The 16575-nt window shown below is 46.0% G+C and overlaps 1 protein-coding gene across 1 annotated transcript in view; it reads right to left on the bottom strand.

The window, feature by feature from the left end:
- Positions 1-16575, bottom strand: part of LOC141270623 (uncharacterized) — a 57952-nt gene that overhangs the window by 20278 nt on the left and 21099 nt on the right. The window contains exons 6-10 of the mRNA XM_073680695.1: positions 1387-1536; positions 1078-1257; positions 871-994; positions 690-787; positions 401-491 (exon numbers count right to left, since the gene is read on the bottom strand). Of these exons, the coding sequence (XP_073536796.1) occupies positions 401-491; positions 690-787; positions 871-994; positions 1078-1257; positions 1387-1536 (643 nt within the window). The remainder of the gene's footprint in view (positions 1-400; positions 492-689; positions 788-870; positions 995-1077; positions 1258-1386; positions 1537-16575) is intronic.

The raw sequence follows: 16575 nt of genomic DNA, 5'->3' as shown, positions 1-16575 counted from the left end.
TGCAGTGTGTACTTTAATGAGAAAAAAATGAACTGTTTAGAATGTACCAAATGACTGCAATGAAACAAAGAGTGAAAAATTTAAAGGGGTTTGAATACTTTCCGTACCCACTGTAATTTGCTTTTTTTTTTCGTTTTTCAACATTTTGAAGGCCTTTTATGGTTTAGAAAAATGGTGGCCAGCAACCGTAATTTTGCTGAATCCATGCAGAAGTGAATTACAAAAAATGTACATTGTGGCAAATAGTAACAGTATCACAATTATATCCAGATTTAATTAGTATTTTGGCAGAACAAAAGAAAATATACAACTAAAAAACTGAGAGACAAAAGTCTAACATTTTAACATCTGGTGAATGAGAAGAATCTGTGAATTCTCTGCATTTGTGATTACTACTCACCTGGGTAGTCATATGTAGGAATCTCCTCTTTACGTCGCTCATCACCCCTCACATATGTCTCTGTAGTATTAATATGGGTCAGATCTTTATCCTGAAACAAATATTGGAAAAGTCACAGAAAGATGGAGAAGTCCCATCTATGATCAGCTCTAATCCTGCCATCTCCACCGTTCTCATTACACAAGTATAAAACATATAATACTGGTGGATAAAACAAGACTGAGCACAAGACCTTCACAGCCGTCTACACATCATAGGGGAGATCTCATGACACCTTCTCTCCATCTACCTGATGATCCTGAGGAACATTGGGATTTTCTTGTTTACAGTCATGTGGAAGAAGAGGACGGGGACATCTCTCTGGTGCTGTCCTCTTACTGGATAGAACTGGAGGAAACACATACAGGAACTGGATTCATTCTTTAGATACAGATAATTAAAGGCCGTGTGTATTCAGTCCTGTCTATTACCTGGTGATATGAGGGTTTGGGGAGCCTCCATCATGATGTCCTTGTACAGATCTTTGTGTTCTTCTAAATACTCCCACTCCTCCATGGAGAAATAGATGGCGACATCCTGACACCTTATAGGAACCTGACACATACAATGATACAGTCATCTCCCGGATCCCTTTGTAGCATTACTGTATAATGTCCCAGCATTCCCAGCAGTGTCACCTCTCCAGTCAGCAGCTCAATCATCTTGTAGGCGAGTTCTAGGATCTTCTGCTCATTGAGGTCGTCATGTATCAGGGGGTGAGGTGGAGGCCCCATGATTGGGCTCAAGGGTCTTCCCCATCCATCAGACACAGGGTCCTGACAGCGCTCACTAGAGGTCTTCTTCACTACAGTGTAATCCTGGTTATGGAGAGACACATTAATAAATCTCACTACAGACATTTCCAGCGTCCTCACCTCTCCAGTTCTGTCCATCTGTTATTCCCATAGATAAGAATGATGTAATGTGACGTCATCAGAATCTCTCACCTCTCCAGTAAGCCGGAAGAGGATCTCTAGTGTGAGGTGTAATATCCTCTTCGCCAGCTTGTCTCGGTCCCTCTTCATCCTTGACGAGTCAATAGGGAAAATTCTCTTATATAGAAGATCTCCACTGAGTGGATCCGATATTGTAGGGACCTGAATGGGAAGAAGATAACGCTGTAACATCATAAAGATTCCAGTGTAATAATACAATTACTGGAGATAATAAGGGGAAACTGGTGATGAGATAGAATGTGTATATGTAATATTTTGTCTGAACATTTCCTCTGTGATTTGTATCACAACTTCACATTACAGTTACACACGAATGATGTGTCATGACTAGGGATGAGTGAACGTGCTCGGCAGTACTCAGATATCACTCGAGTATCTGGGTGCTCGGCACTCGACGAGCATTGGCTGGTGCTCGAATGTGAAGTATGAATACCCCCATGTTTGACGCCTGTTACACAGTCAATAAACATGCGGGGACTACCTGCCGGTCACTGTAATGCCGTAGCCATCTTGGTAGTGGAATTACTGTTATTGGCTGGCCACATTACCTCATCACAGGTTATAAAAGGACGGGTGCCGCCACGCTCGGCACACTGATGCCATTGCACAGCTCAGGGACAGGTTTGATCGGAGGAAGAGAGCAGTTATCCAGGCGTGTGTGTGCAGTTTTACAAATCAGAGTCCTCTAGTGGGGATACTGGTGCTGGTGGTGAACCATCATACTAACAGTCCTTCTAAAGGCTAATCCTGTGCTGTGCTGTTTGTATCAGATACATTCTGCATTTAGCCTAGGGACAGTTACAGGAGTAGAGAGAGTGGCAGAATACAGCCTCTAGGCAGGGCTTATGGCTTTGCAGTCCATTGTTAAATATACAGTACAGCAGCTGCACATTCTTTTTTTTGGGGTGAAAAAATTTACTACATTGTCATCCAAACTGTTTAACGTGGTAAGTGATACATAACGGTGGTATATAAAAGTCCAAAAAAAAGTTCTAATTGCTTTTCTGGATTCAATTTGTGATCCATAGAGTTTAACATGCTCTGTGTAAAATAACGGTGGTTTAAAATTTGTAAAAACCGCTACAGTGAACAAATTTTTTTGGTTCATTAAAATTTTTTAGTTTCAATTAATAAAAGAAATTTGGTTTCAAGAGACCTAGCAATTAGAAAATGCGTAAAGCGTGCGGTAAGGGATAGGAAGTGGAGGTGCTGATGATGGTGCACGTAAACACCGATGATGTGGGGCAGAGGTGACTATCCACGAGACATAGCTTCCTGTCCCACTTTGCAGGGAGGCACGGTACACCCCTTATGAAGCCACACCAGTGCGAATAGGTGGTTGGTTTGATAGCAGATAATGCTTCCAGCATGCTTTCCAGCACCACCCAGTCTTCCACACGGTCCAGTCTCACTAGGCAACAGTCTGGATCACTTAATCCTCACCCTGATCCTTCTTCCTCCCACCATGATGAGTCCCAAGACACCAGTGATCCCACACTAGGACACTCTGAGGAGAGCTTTACAATATAATTTCTTGATTGTGGCCTCTCACCCTGCATGCTAAAAGAGCGACAGAAGGAAATGCTGTTTAGTGATGCACAAAACTTAGAGCAGCCATGGTCACAAGAAGATGATGGTAGTGGATGGCAAATTTTGTCTAAGGAGGTAGAGGATGATGAGACACAGTTGTCGATAAGTCAGGTTGCTGTTAAGACACAAAGTGTGGAGGACCAAGGTGCGGCAGAAGACGAGGTGGTGGATGACAAAGTCCCTGATTCAACCTAGGAAGCTGGCATGCAGAGCAAGGCCAGCAGTGCTGAGGGGGAGGAATTGGCAGCACTGAAACAGGCAGGAAGAGGCAGAGGGATGACCACCGACACTCGTGAATTTCTCCGTCAAAGAGTTAGGTGTTCTCCAGTCTGGGACTTTTTTAAAGAGCGTTCTGAGACAAAAAAATGATCATTTTCAACCTGTGCCATGCCAAGATCAGCAGGAGTCTGACCATTAAGTGCCTAACCACCACCAGCATGATCAGGCACATGCCATCTAAGCACCTGACTCGGTGGGCCGAATGCCTGGGTCCACCATTGGTGCCAGCGGGTGAAACCACTGCTTCTTCTCCTGTTCTAGGTGCTTCTCGCCCTGCAACTGTCCTTGCACATTCTGAGACACTATCATCAAGCACTTGCAAATATTTTTCCCAGCACAGCGTTCAGCGGTCCCAACCTCAGGATCAAAACAAATAAAGAAAGTTCCCAACCACCCACAGGCCCTAAAACAAGCACATTTCCAGGTTGCTTGCAACGCAAATGTAGCTGTTCCAGATTGTAGACACAGAGGATTTCTGCCAACTCATGGTGGCAGCCGTCCCTTATTACTCGGTCCCCACCCGCCACTATTTTTCCCTGTCTTGTACCAGCACGTGTTCAGGAACATCACCCTTGCCCTTACCAACACACTTACTGGGATTGTCCACTTAACGACCGAACGTGAATAAGCGCTTGTGGCCAGGGACACTACATTTCTCTGACGGCACACTGGGTGAACATTGTGGAGGCAGGGGCTGAGTCCCACCCTGGCATGGCACATGTGCTGCTACTGACACCGAGGATTGCTGGTCCTGTTTCTATCAAGGTTTCCTCCACCTCCTACACCAGTTCCTGCACCCATTCCTGCTCCTCCTCATCCTCCATCTTTGATGTGCTACCTCAGAGCACGTAGTCCACATCAGCCAGAAGCTGGAAACTTTGCAGCACTGCCTCAGCAAAGTGGCAACAGGCTCCGCTGAAGACAAACTGCACACCGCTGCAGAGTTATTGAAAAGAATAACAGACCAGACAGATCTGTGGCTTTTGCTGCTGAACCTGGCATTGTCGTGTGTGATAATGGCGGTAACCTGATGGTGGCTGTGAAGCTTGGAATGCTCACACAGGTACCATGCTTGGTCCATGCACTAAACTTGGTAGTTCAGCAGTTTCTGAAAACCTACCCAGATTTGTGTACGCCGCGTCAGCGCCCATTTCTACAAGTCAGCTACAGATGGCGCCGCTCTGGCAGTGCTACAAAAGCGCATGCAAGATCCAGCTCACTGACTGGTGTGCGATTTCACAACGCTCTGAAACTCCACACTACAAATGCTGGCAAGGCTTTGTGAGCAGCAGAGGCCAGTTGTCGAATACCAGCTCCAACATGCCTGAAGATTGGGCATGGATGTCTGACATTTGTGCGGTTCTCCAAGACTTTGAGGACTCCACAAAGATGGTGAACGCAACGATAATCATCGCAACAATCCCGCTTCTGTGCCTACTTAAACAGTCGCTGCTCACAATTAAAGCTGAAGCTTTGCATGTGTACCAGGTGTAGATGGAGGAAGGCATGAGACAGGGAAATACTACCAGCCCCGCTTTCTCTCATTTGCTCAGCGCGGATTGGGTAATAATGAGGGGGTGGAGGAACAGGAGCTGGTTGCTAGAACAACAGAGGCTAGGACCCACACAAGCGTCGTCCCGTGATTTGCAACCTTTGCCATGCCAATTAAATAAACACAAACCCAGATATGGCGACAAGCACATATTGAGAGAGTCAAAGGGGAATAGTGCCCCAAGAAGACCCTCAGTGTAACCCCATCTGTATATACAAAAAACCAAGAGGATAATAGAACCTTAAATAGCCCAAGGTAAAATGAGCTTTTATTAGTAATAATTTATTAAAAACATGTATCACAAATAACACATAGTACAAAATACATGAGACGAACAAACAAGTGAGGCTGGGCGTGACCAAAGGTGTCTATGATCCAAACACAAAAAATCAACATCGCTTCATATGGATGCGGCAAACGTGATACATGATATGGATACATATATACAGAAGAGCACTTAGCACATAAGTAATCACACATAGTAAATTACAAAATACCTATCCCTGTGTTCAAACATGTGTAGAGGGATGGCGTACCATCCTATGAAGATACCCAACACGTATAAAAGGCAGATACCAATGGAATAGACAGCAAATGAAGGAAACCCCCCCCCCTCCCCCCCCCCCAGGTCCCTGAGCGTGTTTCGCTGTTAATTTACACCGCTTCATTTGGGTTATGCCATGCCAAGATCAGCACGGGTCTGACCACTAAGAACCTAACCAACACCAGCATGATTAGGCACATGCCATCTAAGCACTCGACTCGTTGGGCCGATCGCCTGGGTCCACCATTGGTGCCAGCAGGTGATACTAGTGCTTCTTTCCCTGTGCTAGGTGCTTTCCAATCCACATGACACTGGCGCAGATGCCACCCACCATGCACTTGTCCCTGCACATTCTGAGGCACTATCATCAGGCACTTCCAAAAAACTTGTCCCAGCACAGCGTTCAACTGTACCTACCTCAGGCCTTGGAGCGAAAAAGAAAGTTGAAGCTGTGAAGCTGAAGCTTTGCATGCATACCAGGTGGAAATGGAGGAAGACATGAGACAGGGAGATACTACCCAGCGCAGTCTCATCTCATCTGCTCAGTGCGAATAGGGTAATAATGAGGTGGAGGAATAGGAGCTGGTTGCTAGTGCAACAGAAGCTAGAACCCACACGAGCTTTGTCCCGCCTCTCCTACGTGGATGGGCAGAGGAGGGGAATGAGAAGGAAGCAATAGTCCTGCTGGAGAATGAAATTTCCATCTCTAAAAAGCTTGTTGGCAGAGGGAAGTATGAAGTGCTCTAAAATTTCCTAGTAGACGGCTGCGCTGACTTTGGTCTTGATAAAACACAGTGGACCTACACCAGCAGATGACATGGCTCCCCAAACCATCACTGATTGTGGAAACTTCACACTAGACCTCAAGCAGCTTGGATTGTGTGCCTCTCCACTCTTCCTCCAGACTCTGGGACCTTGATTTCCAATTGAAATGCAAAATTTACTTTCATCAGAAAACAACACCTTGGACCACCAAGCAACAGTCCAGGTCTTTTTCTCCTTGGCCCAGGTAAGACGCTTCTGGCGTTGTCTATTGGTCATGAGTGGCTTGAAACAAGGAATACAACTCTTGTAGCTCATGTCCTGGATACGTCTGTGTGCGGACAATGACTCCAGCACCAGTCCACTCCTTGTGAATCTCCCTCAAATTTCTGAATGGCCTTTTCTTAACAATCCTTTCAAGGCTGCGGTTATCCCAGTTGCTTGTGTACCTTTTTCTACCACACTTTTTCCTTCCACTCAACTTTCCATTAATATGCTTGGATACAGCACTCTATGAACAGCCGGCTTCTTTAGCAATGACCTTTTGTGGCTTACCCTCCTTGTGGAGTGTGTCAATGACTGCCTTCTGGACATCTGTCAAGTCAGCAGTCTTCCCCATGATTGTGGAGCCTATTGAAAAAGACTAGGGGACCTTTTTAAATGCTTAAGAAGCCTTTGCAGGTGTTTTTTGTTAATTATTCTAATTTACTGAGATAATGATTTTTGTGTTTTCATTGGCTACGCCATAATCATCAACACTAACAGAAAGAAACCCTTGAAATAGATCACTCTATTTGTAATGATTCTATATAATATGAGTTTCATTTTTTTGTATTGAAGAACTGAAATAAATTAAATTTTTGAGGATATTCTAATTTTGTGAGAAGCACCTGTACTATCATCTGCACATGTATGTGCAACTGTCATCTCCACATACTATTGTTGGTTTTTAGCCTACCATTTATTTATATATGGTCAGTCATCCCTTCATACCTTTTAAGAGAGGCTAGAGAATACCACTTTTCAAAGGACTCAGCGTGGTTGACTCTGTACTACTGTCTGGATCTTAACTTTTTGATCGTGATCATATATGCACTGTATGTCTGTTTAGGGGACAGATATGGTCAAAGAGGGAAAGCCGATGTTGAGCGAGGACACCAAACTGTATCGCTAGGGTGCTAAACGTCCGCTGTTAGGTAGGTTCTCAGCAAACTAGGGAATCCTAGGGTCAGTCTGTGTGTTACCTATAATAATTTTCCTTAAATATCCTTACCCCAATACAAATGACACCTATTTTTAATGTTTTTTTGTCCTTTGGGACATTGATACATTGTTACATTTTAAACGGGGTTACTTTCTTGTTTTTGGTTAGATTTATGATTATACCCCAATTTTTTGCATTTAGCCTTCTTGGCACTTGGTCTAAGGGCCACAATCAATGTCCACTACTTTGACTACTTTGTATTGTGTGTTTTCATTGGTTGTAAGCCATAATCATCAACATTAACAGAAATAAACACTTGAAATAAATCAATCACTCTGTTTGTAATGACTCTGTATAATATAGGAGTTTGACTTTTTGTATTGAAGAACTGAAATAAATTAACTTTTTGATGATATTCTAATTTTGTGAGAAGCACCCGTATATACAGGGTGGTCCACAAGTAGGTGGACAGAAAGCGAAATAAGGTTATGAAGGGGGAAATTTATCAAACAAAATCCAATAATTTTAGATAACATTAGGTTATGGAGTGATGAAGCTTCTTTCAAATTATCCGGCCATATTAACAGACATACCGTATTTTTCAGACCATAAGACGCACTTTTTTCCTCCAAAATTTTGGAGGAAAATGGGGGGTGCGTCTTATAGTCCGAATGTTGGGGAGGGGTGTATATTTATGTGGGGTGTGGGGGGAGCGGTATCGGTGGAGGAGCGGGGCACAGGAGGCAGCAGCCGCCTGCTGCAGCCTACACTGTCCACGCTGCTAAAGAAAATTAATATTCACTGCTCCCATGAGGCGTGGGGAGCACTGAATATTCATACTCCTTAATAGCGGTATACAGTGTAGCCGCGCTGCGGCTCCTGCTGCTGCCGGCTATCTCCTGTGCCCGCTGTTAAAGGGCATGAATATTCAACCTCTCTCCTACACTGTCCACGCTGCTAAAGAAAATTAATATTCACTGCTCCCATGAGGCGTGGGGAGCACTGAATATTCATACTCCTTAATAGCGGTATACAGTGTAGCCGCGCTGCGGCTCCTGCTGCTGCCGGCTATCTCCTGTGCCCGCTGTTAAAGGGCATGAATATTCAACCTCTCTCCATGCCCATGGGTGTGGGGAGGGGGTGAATATTCATGCCCTTTAATAAGCGGGCACAGGAGATAGCCGGCAGCAGCAGCAGCCGCAGCGCGGCTCCGCTGTGTGCCGGCTATGAAGGAGAGTGAAGTCACTGCTCCCCGCGCACACAGACCCAGCGTGGGGAGCAGTGACTTCCAGCAGCTGATCTCTCCATGTGAGCCGCTCATGGCAGTGACGTCATGCGCGGCTCACATGGAGAGATCAGTGCAGGCAGACCGGACGCAGCACTGGAGGAGAGAAGAGAGGGGAGTATGAGTGTTTATTTTTTTTTAATGTGCAGCCTGATGGGGATTAGGGGGACCATGCATACTAGGACAGGGATTAGGGGTGCCATGCATACCAGGACAGGGATTAGGGGTGCCATGCATACCAGGACAGGGATTAGGGGTGCCAAGCATACCAGGACAGGGATTAGAGGTGCAATGCATACCAGTACAGGGATGAGGGGTGCCATTCATACCAGGACAGGGATGAGGGGTGCCATGCATACCAGGATAAGAATGAGGGAGCCATGCATATCAGGATAGGTATGAGGGGTGCCATGCATACCAGGATAATGATGAGGGGTGCCATGCATACCAGGATGGAGGGATGCCAGGCATACCAGGATGGGGATGGGGACCACATATAAAAGGAAGGGGGGCGGCATATATACCAGGATGGGGGATATTGTCAGAATTGGGGGACATTACCCCTATATCAGTGTCAGCAGAAGACCTACTCCCCCTTAAAAGTGCATCATGACCACATTTTTTGCTTAAATTTTTATTTTTTTTTTCCTCCTCTAAAACCTAGGTGCGTCTTATGGTCCGGTGCATCTTATAGTCCGAAAAATACGGTACCTTCCTTACGGAACAGAAACATAATTATCACATAGTCCAAAAATGTTTTTTATATACCGTATTTTTCGGACCATAAGACGCACTTTTTCCCCCTCAAATTTGGAAGGAAAATGGGGTGTGTGTCTTATGGTCTGAACATTACTTTACCGGTGGTGGTTGAGAGGGAACGCAGGGTCCTCCGGTGGCGTCAGACGTGAGATGCTGTCGGCGGTTAGGCAGAGCAGCTGGAGCAGGGGCCTGTACCTGTGCTGGCCGCGGCTGGTGTTGGGCGGTGAAGCAGAGGGGCCGGGGCCTGGACTTGTGCCAGGCTGTGAGCGGCGTTGGGCGGTGTGGCAGAGCAGCGTGTGCGGCTTCCGGTGGCCGCGGCCATTTTCCTGTAGATCACAGCTTTAGGAAAATGGCCGCGGCCACCAGAAGCCGCACACGCTGCTCTGCCGCACCCCCTGACGCCGCTTACAGCCCGACACAGGTGCAGGCCCCAGCAGGCCCCTCTGCTTCACCGCCAGACACCAGCCACGGCCAGCACAGGTCCCGGGCCCCAGATAGGCCACAGGCCTCAGCCAGGCACAGGTCTGGGCCCAACACCAGCCAGGCCACCGGCCCCAGCCAGACACCGGCCCCGCAGCATCTCACCTCTTCTGCTGCCGCCCCCGGGTTCCTGAGGCAGGGAATGGAGGGCCCTGCGATTCTGCTCCATCACCACGGCAACTCACAGCTGCTGGAGCACAGGCTTCTCGTATCCACGGTCCGCAGCATTCCTCAACTTCCGCCGGGCCGGTTTCCTGAAGGGGGGATATTCTCACGTGGCTGACCGCTCTCTGTTTGGTAATTATACTTTAAAAGTAATTTAATGAATTTATGAGGATCTATGGTAACCTATGTAAGGGGATGATGTTTCCTGGGCATGAGTCTATTGCATTATGATGTGTTACATTATGTTTAATGTTTACTGCCCATGTGACACCATCTATATGCTAAATAATGGGAGGATAAAGGCATTTAACAAGTTGCAATGAAGAGTTTATTTTTCCACTACTACATTTAAGGGAACTTGTTGCCTACTGTCATTATGGCACCGTTCTTGGCATTCGCTTACTATTTATCCTATTTATAAATAAAGATACAACTGACTGTTTGGTCATGCCACGTGATGCCTTTTACTGCTGTATTTCTATGCCTTTTTTATTTCTGTGTTGTTTTTAATTGTGAATGAAATAAAGAGTTGTTATTTATAAAAAACCTCTATCTGCGTTTATTGGTTCTTTGATTAAAGTATCGGTATGGGTTGTGTCATGCTTTAGACAAAAGCAAGATGGCGCTCAGAGAGACAGAAGGGGACCTCTGCCAATAGGGATAGATTAAAGGGGGGCACCCCTGAGACTTGCTTTGTGCAACCTTACGCTCCCTAGCGTCTCTAGACTGCTTCTTTCACCCTGTGTGGTGATCACGTTCCTATCCTTGCCTGACCCTGACTAGTGCAGAGGCCAGCAGGAACTCTAGTCCTGCTCTAACATAAACACACAAAGGGAAACAGACAAAGACAGCAATCACTCAACCCGCTCCCAGACTACAGGAAGGGGAAGGAAAAGGTGAGGCAAACCAAAAAGGATATAAGCAAAACACAGACACTCAAACTTCCAAACAGAGATCTCCAGAAATGACTCTTAGATGACCCCTCTTCACACAGCTCACACCTCCAGCTCCAAAGCAGGTTATAGCAAGCTATCTCTGGCAACTACTCAAGAGGTGACTATTTATACCAGAGGGGAGTGGAGAAATCAAAACAGCTGAGATAACTCAGGGCAGAGAGCTCTAGGAGACAAACAGAACAGTTTAACCCTTGCAACAACAGAGCAAGGGAAATCTGCACAGCTAACTGGATTGCAAAGCATATCCAACCACTGCAGGTGCACATGTAGCCAAGACGCCATGATCTTCCCAACCCCTCTCTGTTGCGGTATCCCCGTGACAGTGCCCCCACTCCTAAAAGGGTACTCTGGACCCTCAGGACCAGGTTTATCTGGATGTGACGCATGAAAAGACTTCAACTCCAGATTCCCATTAACAACGACCGGGGAAGGTGGCGGTAGAGCCAGTTCTGAGGAAGCAATATATTTTTGAGAAATGATGGGTGAAACATATTATGGTTTTTGAAAGCAAGTGGCAAGGCAAGGTGAAACGCTACTCATTTGATTACGGCAACTATCTTATAGGGGCCGATTAACCTGGCTCCCAGTTTCCAAGAAGGAACTTTCAACTTAATGTTCTTAGTAGACAATCACACCAAATCATCAACATACAGGTCTGGACCAACCAAGTACTTCTGATCAACCATACTCTTATTTTTATTTGGAACCGATCATCCTTAAATTATTAAGAACACACCACCACACAGAGGTATTAGACGAAGAAAACCGCTCCTCCCCAGGCACTCCTGAAGAAAGATTTCCATTAAAGGTGCAGAATTGAGGATGAAATCATATGCCCCGAAAAACGGGGAGTAGCCAGAAGATTTATGAGGACCAAGTTTCAGTGATGCCAATGACATCATATTTCTTTTCTTTCGTTAATAACTCCAATTCTCCTTGTTTGTTGCCCATGCTCTGCGCATTTGTATAGAAACATCTTCGTTTGTGATTGGTTTCTCTTTCTCCAATAATTTTATTATTCTGATTTTTTTGTCTTTGTTCTCCCTTTCCACTTCTAATAGCAGAGCTCTCAATAGTATTTTTTCACTTTATGGCTTTCCCTAGCCTTCTGCTTCCCTTCCCACAATGTTCGAATTTAAATTCCTGATGAGTGTAGCAAGGCAACTTCCAAATGTGTGATTTCTTGTCTTGGTAAGGTGCAGACCATCTCTAGCAAATAGTCCATTGTATAGGTAATTCACTCTGTGATCCAGAAATCCAAATTCTTGCTGACGGCACCATAGATGTAGCCAGTTGTGTACGTGCAGAATTTTGTTCTACCTCCTTGTTCCTTAGCCATCCAGTGGGAGGTTGGATGAGAAGACCACCTGTGCTCGCAGTTCTTTTACTTTTTTGCCTAAGGCTATGTGCGCACGATCAGAATTTGAAGCAGAAATTTCCTGAGCGTTTCTGCATCTCCTTGGCAGGAAAAACGCTGCGGAAAAAACACTTGATTTTGCCGCGTTTTTGATGCGTTTTTTTAAGCGTTTTTTGTACATCAATGAATGCTTTTTGGAGCTAAATAAAGTTATTTGGTGGGACAATGCTTAAACCATTTGATTACCATCAGAACTGGGGTGATTATATTGGTTAATTTAAATGATTAAAGAATGTATCGGTTGTATTTCAAATAAAGTGTTTACTCTGTGTCTGTGTGTTTATTTAACTCTTTACTTTACTTTAATTAGGTTTGGTCATGAAAAGGTCTGATTGACACCCTGTCATCACGAAACTAAAGAGCTAGGTGTCAGATAGTCCCATTCACCCAATCTTCATTATCATTTCTATTCATGTAATTTATGCACCTCTGTTTCGTTAGCCGCAATGTCCCCACGAACAGCACTCAGCAGCGCTTTGGACGCAGCATATTTTTGTTGAGTCCAAAAACGCGATGTTTTAATGCCGCACTTTCTCTAGAAATCCCATGTCCACTATGCATGCATCTGAGGCTGCGGATCACCCGTGGACACTGACATCCTTCAGGACGGCAGCATGTCAAATTTTCTTGCGGAGTTGCTAGTCTCTGCAACAGAAATCTGACCACTAGAAAGCATTGAATGCGGTCCCACGTCATTTTTATAACCAGCAGAGAGAAAGCCGAAAGCGGAGGCTGATATTAGTAGCCGCGGAAGGGGCCATTAGTCAACAATGTCCCCTGGCCATTAATATCAGCTCACAGCTGTTTGTTTAGCCTTTACTGGTTAGATTACAGGGGAACCCCAGAAAAAAATTGAAGTGGGGTCCCCCTATAAAATTTAACCAGCAAAGGCTAAACAGACAGCGGCGGGCTGATATTAATAACCAGGGAAGGGGCCATGGATTCTGGCCCCCTCCGAGGCTATTAATATCACCCCTCAGCAGTCCCAGAAATGGCGCATCCTTAAGATGTGCCAAATCTGGCGCTTGGCCTCCGCTCTTCTTCCCACTGCCCTGTAGCGGTGGCAGTGGGCTAATGGGGTTGGGGTTCATGTCAGCCTTGTATCGGTGGCTGACGTGAAGCCCAGGTTAGTAATGGAGGGCGTCTAAAAAGATTCTGGCAGCTCAGTACACTGCTGGGAGCGAGCGCGCTCCCGCAGTGTACTGCTGGCCGCCGGGAGCTTCGAATCGTTGCCGGGGACTAGGAGGATACCGGTGGGCGCCTGACCGGTGAGTTTAAGTTTTTTCTTTTTTTTTTTAACAGCGGGCACGCCGTCTCTGCTGAGGAGAACTACTGCTCCCCTCAGCAGCGCCGCTCTCGCTGTTATCAGCGGGAGCGGCGGTCGGATGAGAGGAGTAGTAGTCCTCCTCTACAGACCCAGGTACCACCCGCACCGTGTTTCCGGCGCAAAAAATTCACGCCCGTTGGCTTTAATTGAAAAGCAGCGAATCCACAGGTATAGATATTATACCTGCGGGTTTGCTGCGGTTCAATGCAAGTCAATGGGCGCGAATTTGAGGCGGAAACGCCCGAACAATGGCCATGCTGCGTTTTTTTCCGCAATGGTAATCCTGAGCGGAAATTTCCGCATCATGTGTACAGCACATCAGGATTACCATTGCTACAGCTGGCAGACCTATTAACAAGCATTTTAGCGGCGGGAAAACGCATCAAAAACGCTACGTGTGCACATAGCCTAAGTCTTCAAAATCACTGCAGATGGTTTCCAGGTCCTTTCTTGCGGTGTCAATTTGTCCCCACATGTATTAGCAAGAATGGGTAGTCATCTGTAGGTCTGAAGACTCCTGATATCCTGTCAGACACATCTTTGATTTTTGCACCTGGAAGACAGCACTTTTTCTCTTGAGGTTATATCAGGTCTGCAGATAGAGGCCGCTGTTCCTCTCAACAGGGAATCACCCATGACCACCACTCTCCGTTTCTTCTTCACAACATTTTTCTTTTTCTCCATCCAAGAGGACTCTGAGTGCTTACAAGATTGTTCTTTGTGGGCAAAGTCTTATCTTGATGTATTTGACCATCGTTCTTCTGTGTGAGAGCCTGGTACTGGTTCCTGAGTAGTATGGGTGCTGACTGCCTCCCGATCCTCCTACTTCTCTGGGTCACACGCTTCCATTCCTCTGTTTCTTCAGGTGCACTACAAATTTCTTCTCTTTCTGTATTCTGAAGAGATACTTCTGCTGTATCTAAGAATTCCTCACCTTCCTTAATAATTTTCAATGCAGCTATTCTCTCTTCTAGACTTTGCAACTTTTCTCCCAACAGGGACACAAGCTTGCATTTCTGGCAAGTGAAGTTTAGCTTTTCCACTGGTAAGTCTGAACATGTAGCATGCAATGCAGCTCACCAAATGGCTAACGGCCTCTTCCATGTTCTTTAAGTTTATATGATGTCAAAGCGGTGAAGATCGTGCCAAATTTCACATGGTTTTCCAAAAAAACATCCTCAAAATCAGACAGATACTCCCACAGGGACCTGGTATCAACCCTGGATATACGTGTGCTCATTCAGTTATTTAGACAGTAATTTCTCCACCTCACTACCTCCCGTGCTTGTCAATCCACTACAGAGTTGTGTAACATCAGCCAATGAGGGCCAAGAACCAACGGAGAGGGCAAACCCTCTAACACATAACATTTGATGGATTCAGTGTGCATGGACCATACCTGAAGACGCAAATCCTGAACGACCTGAGTGAAATACCGCTGACTCAGGGATGAAGAATCCATAGCGATTATGGGAATAGCCTTAGACAACAGGCCCTGGATGAACTGGGCGTCCACCATATTACACCCCGCCCCACTATCCAAAAAGGCGTAAATTTACACCTTTGTTCCACCTAATAGGATCTCGGCGGACAGAGAGAATTGTAACCTACCAACGGAGGAGATATGTCCACCCAGGTTACTATCCTCCACGCAACCTGGGCTCCTTAGTTTTGTTGCTGCTGCTTGCAGTTACGTATTGAGGGGCAGGTACCAACAAAATGCCCCTTAAGATCACAAAAAACAACAACTCCCCATTTGCGCCGAGTCGCTGGTGAACCGGTGCAACAACTTGTCCCCCCCCAACTGCAAGGGTTCCTCAGTGGACTCAGACTCATAAGGCACAAATAGTGCTGTCTCCTTTTGTCTTTCTCGGAGACAGTGGTCCACACAGCTAGCTAGAGACATGGCGGCCTTCAGAGAAACAGGTTTCATACAGGACAAAAGCATCTTTTACCCTCTCAGAAATACCTTGACAAAATTGACTCCGGAGAGCTAGGTCATTCCACCTGGTGTCTGTGGACCATTTGCGGAACTCAGAGCAGAATTCCTCAGCTGACCGGTCTCCCTGCTGAAGCTGACATAATTTGGATTCAGCCAGGGTGACATGGTCAGTTTTATCATAAATGCGTCCCAGAGCACAAAAAAAAATTCCTCAACCTTCCGGAGCGCCTGAGAAACGGATAGAAGGGGAAAAGCCCATGTTTGGGGATCCCCCTGGAGAAGGGAGATGACTATCCCCACCCTGACTAGTGTATAGGGAAGCAGAAACGCTGGTCCTGCTCTAACATAAAGACACAAAGGGAAACAGACAAAGATAAAAGAAACAGCAATCACTCAACATGCTCCCAGACTACAGAAAGGGGAAGGAAAAGGTGAGTCTAACCAAATAGGAGATAAAGAAAAGGAAGATACTCAAACAAACTTCCAAACAGATATCTCCAGAGACTACGCCTAGATGACCTCTCTTCACACAGCTCATACCTCCAGCTCCAAACCAGGTTATAGCAAGCCATCACTGACAACTACTCCAGCTAAGAGGTGAGTATTTATACCAGACGGGAGTGGAGAAATCGGAACAGCTAAGATAACTCAGGACAGAGAGCATTAGGAGACAAACAGAACTGTTTAATCCTTGCAAGAACAGAGGAATCTGCACAGCTAACTTGAAGGCAAAACACATCCAACCAGTGCAGGTGCACGTGTAGCCAGCCGCCGCAATCTTCTGACCCTTCTCTGTCGCGGTATCCCCATGATAGGATGCTTATGAGGTCAAAAAGGGAGCCCGTCCCTCATATAACCCTCTAAATACTGCTGTCACTATTGACAACGGCATCTAAGGGATTAAACACCTTTGATCAG

The sequence above is a fragment of the Phyllobates terribilis genome, unplaced genomic scaffold (genome assembly GCF_046119375.1).
Source record: "Phyllobates terribilis strain yellow unplaced genomic scaffold, ASM4611937v1 Scaffold_5__5_contigs__length_657084704, whole genome shotgun sequence".
NCBI classification, from domain to species: Eukaryota; Metazoa; Chordata; class Amphibia; order Anura; family Dendrobatidae; genus Phyllobates; species Phyllobates terribilis.
This window is presented reverse-complemented; position numbering and strand designations above follow the sequence as displayed.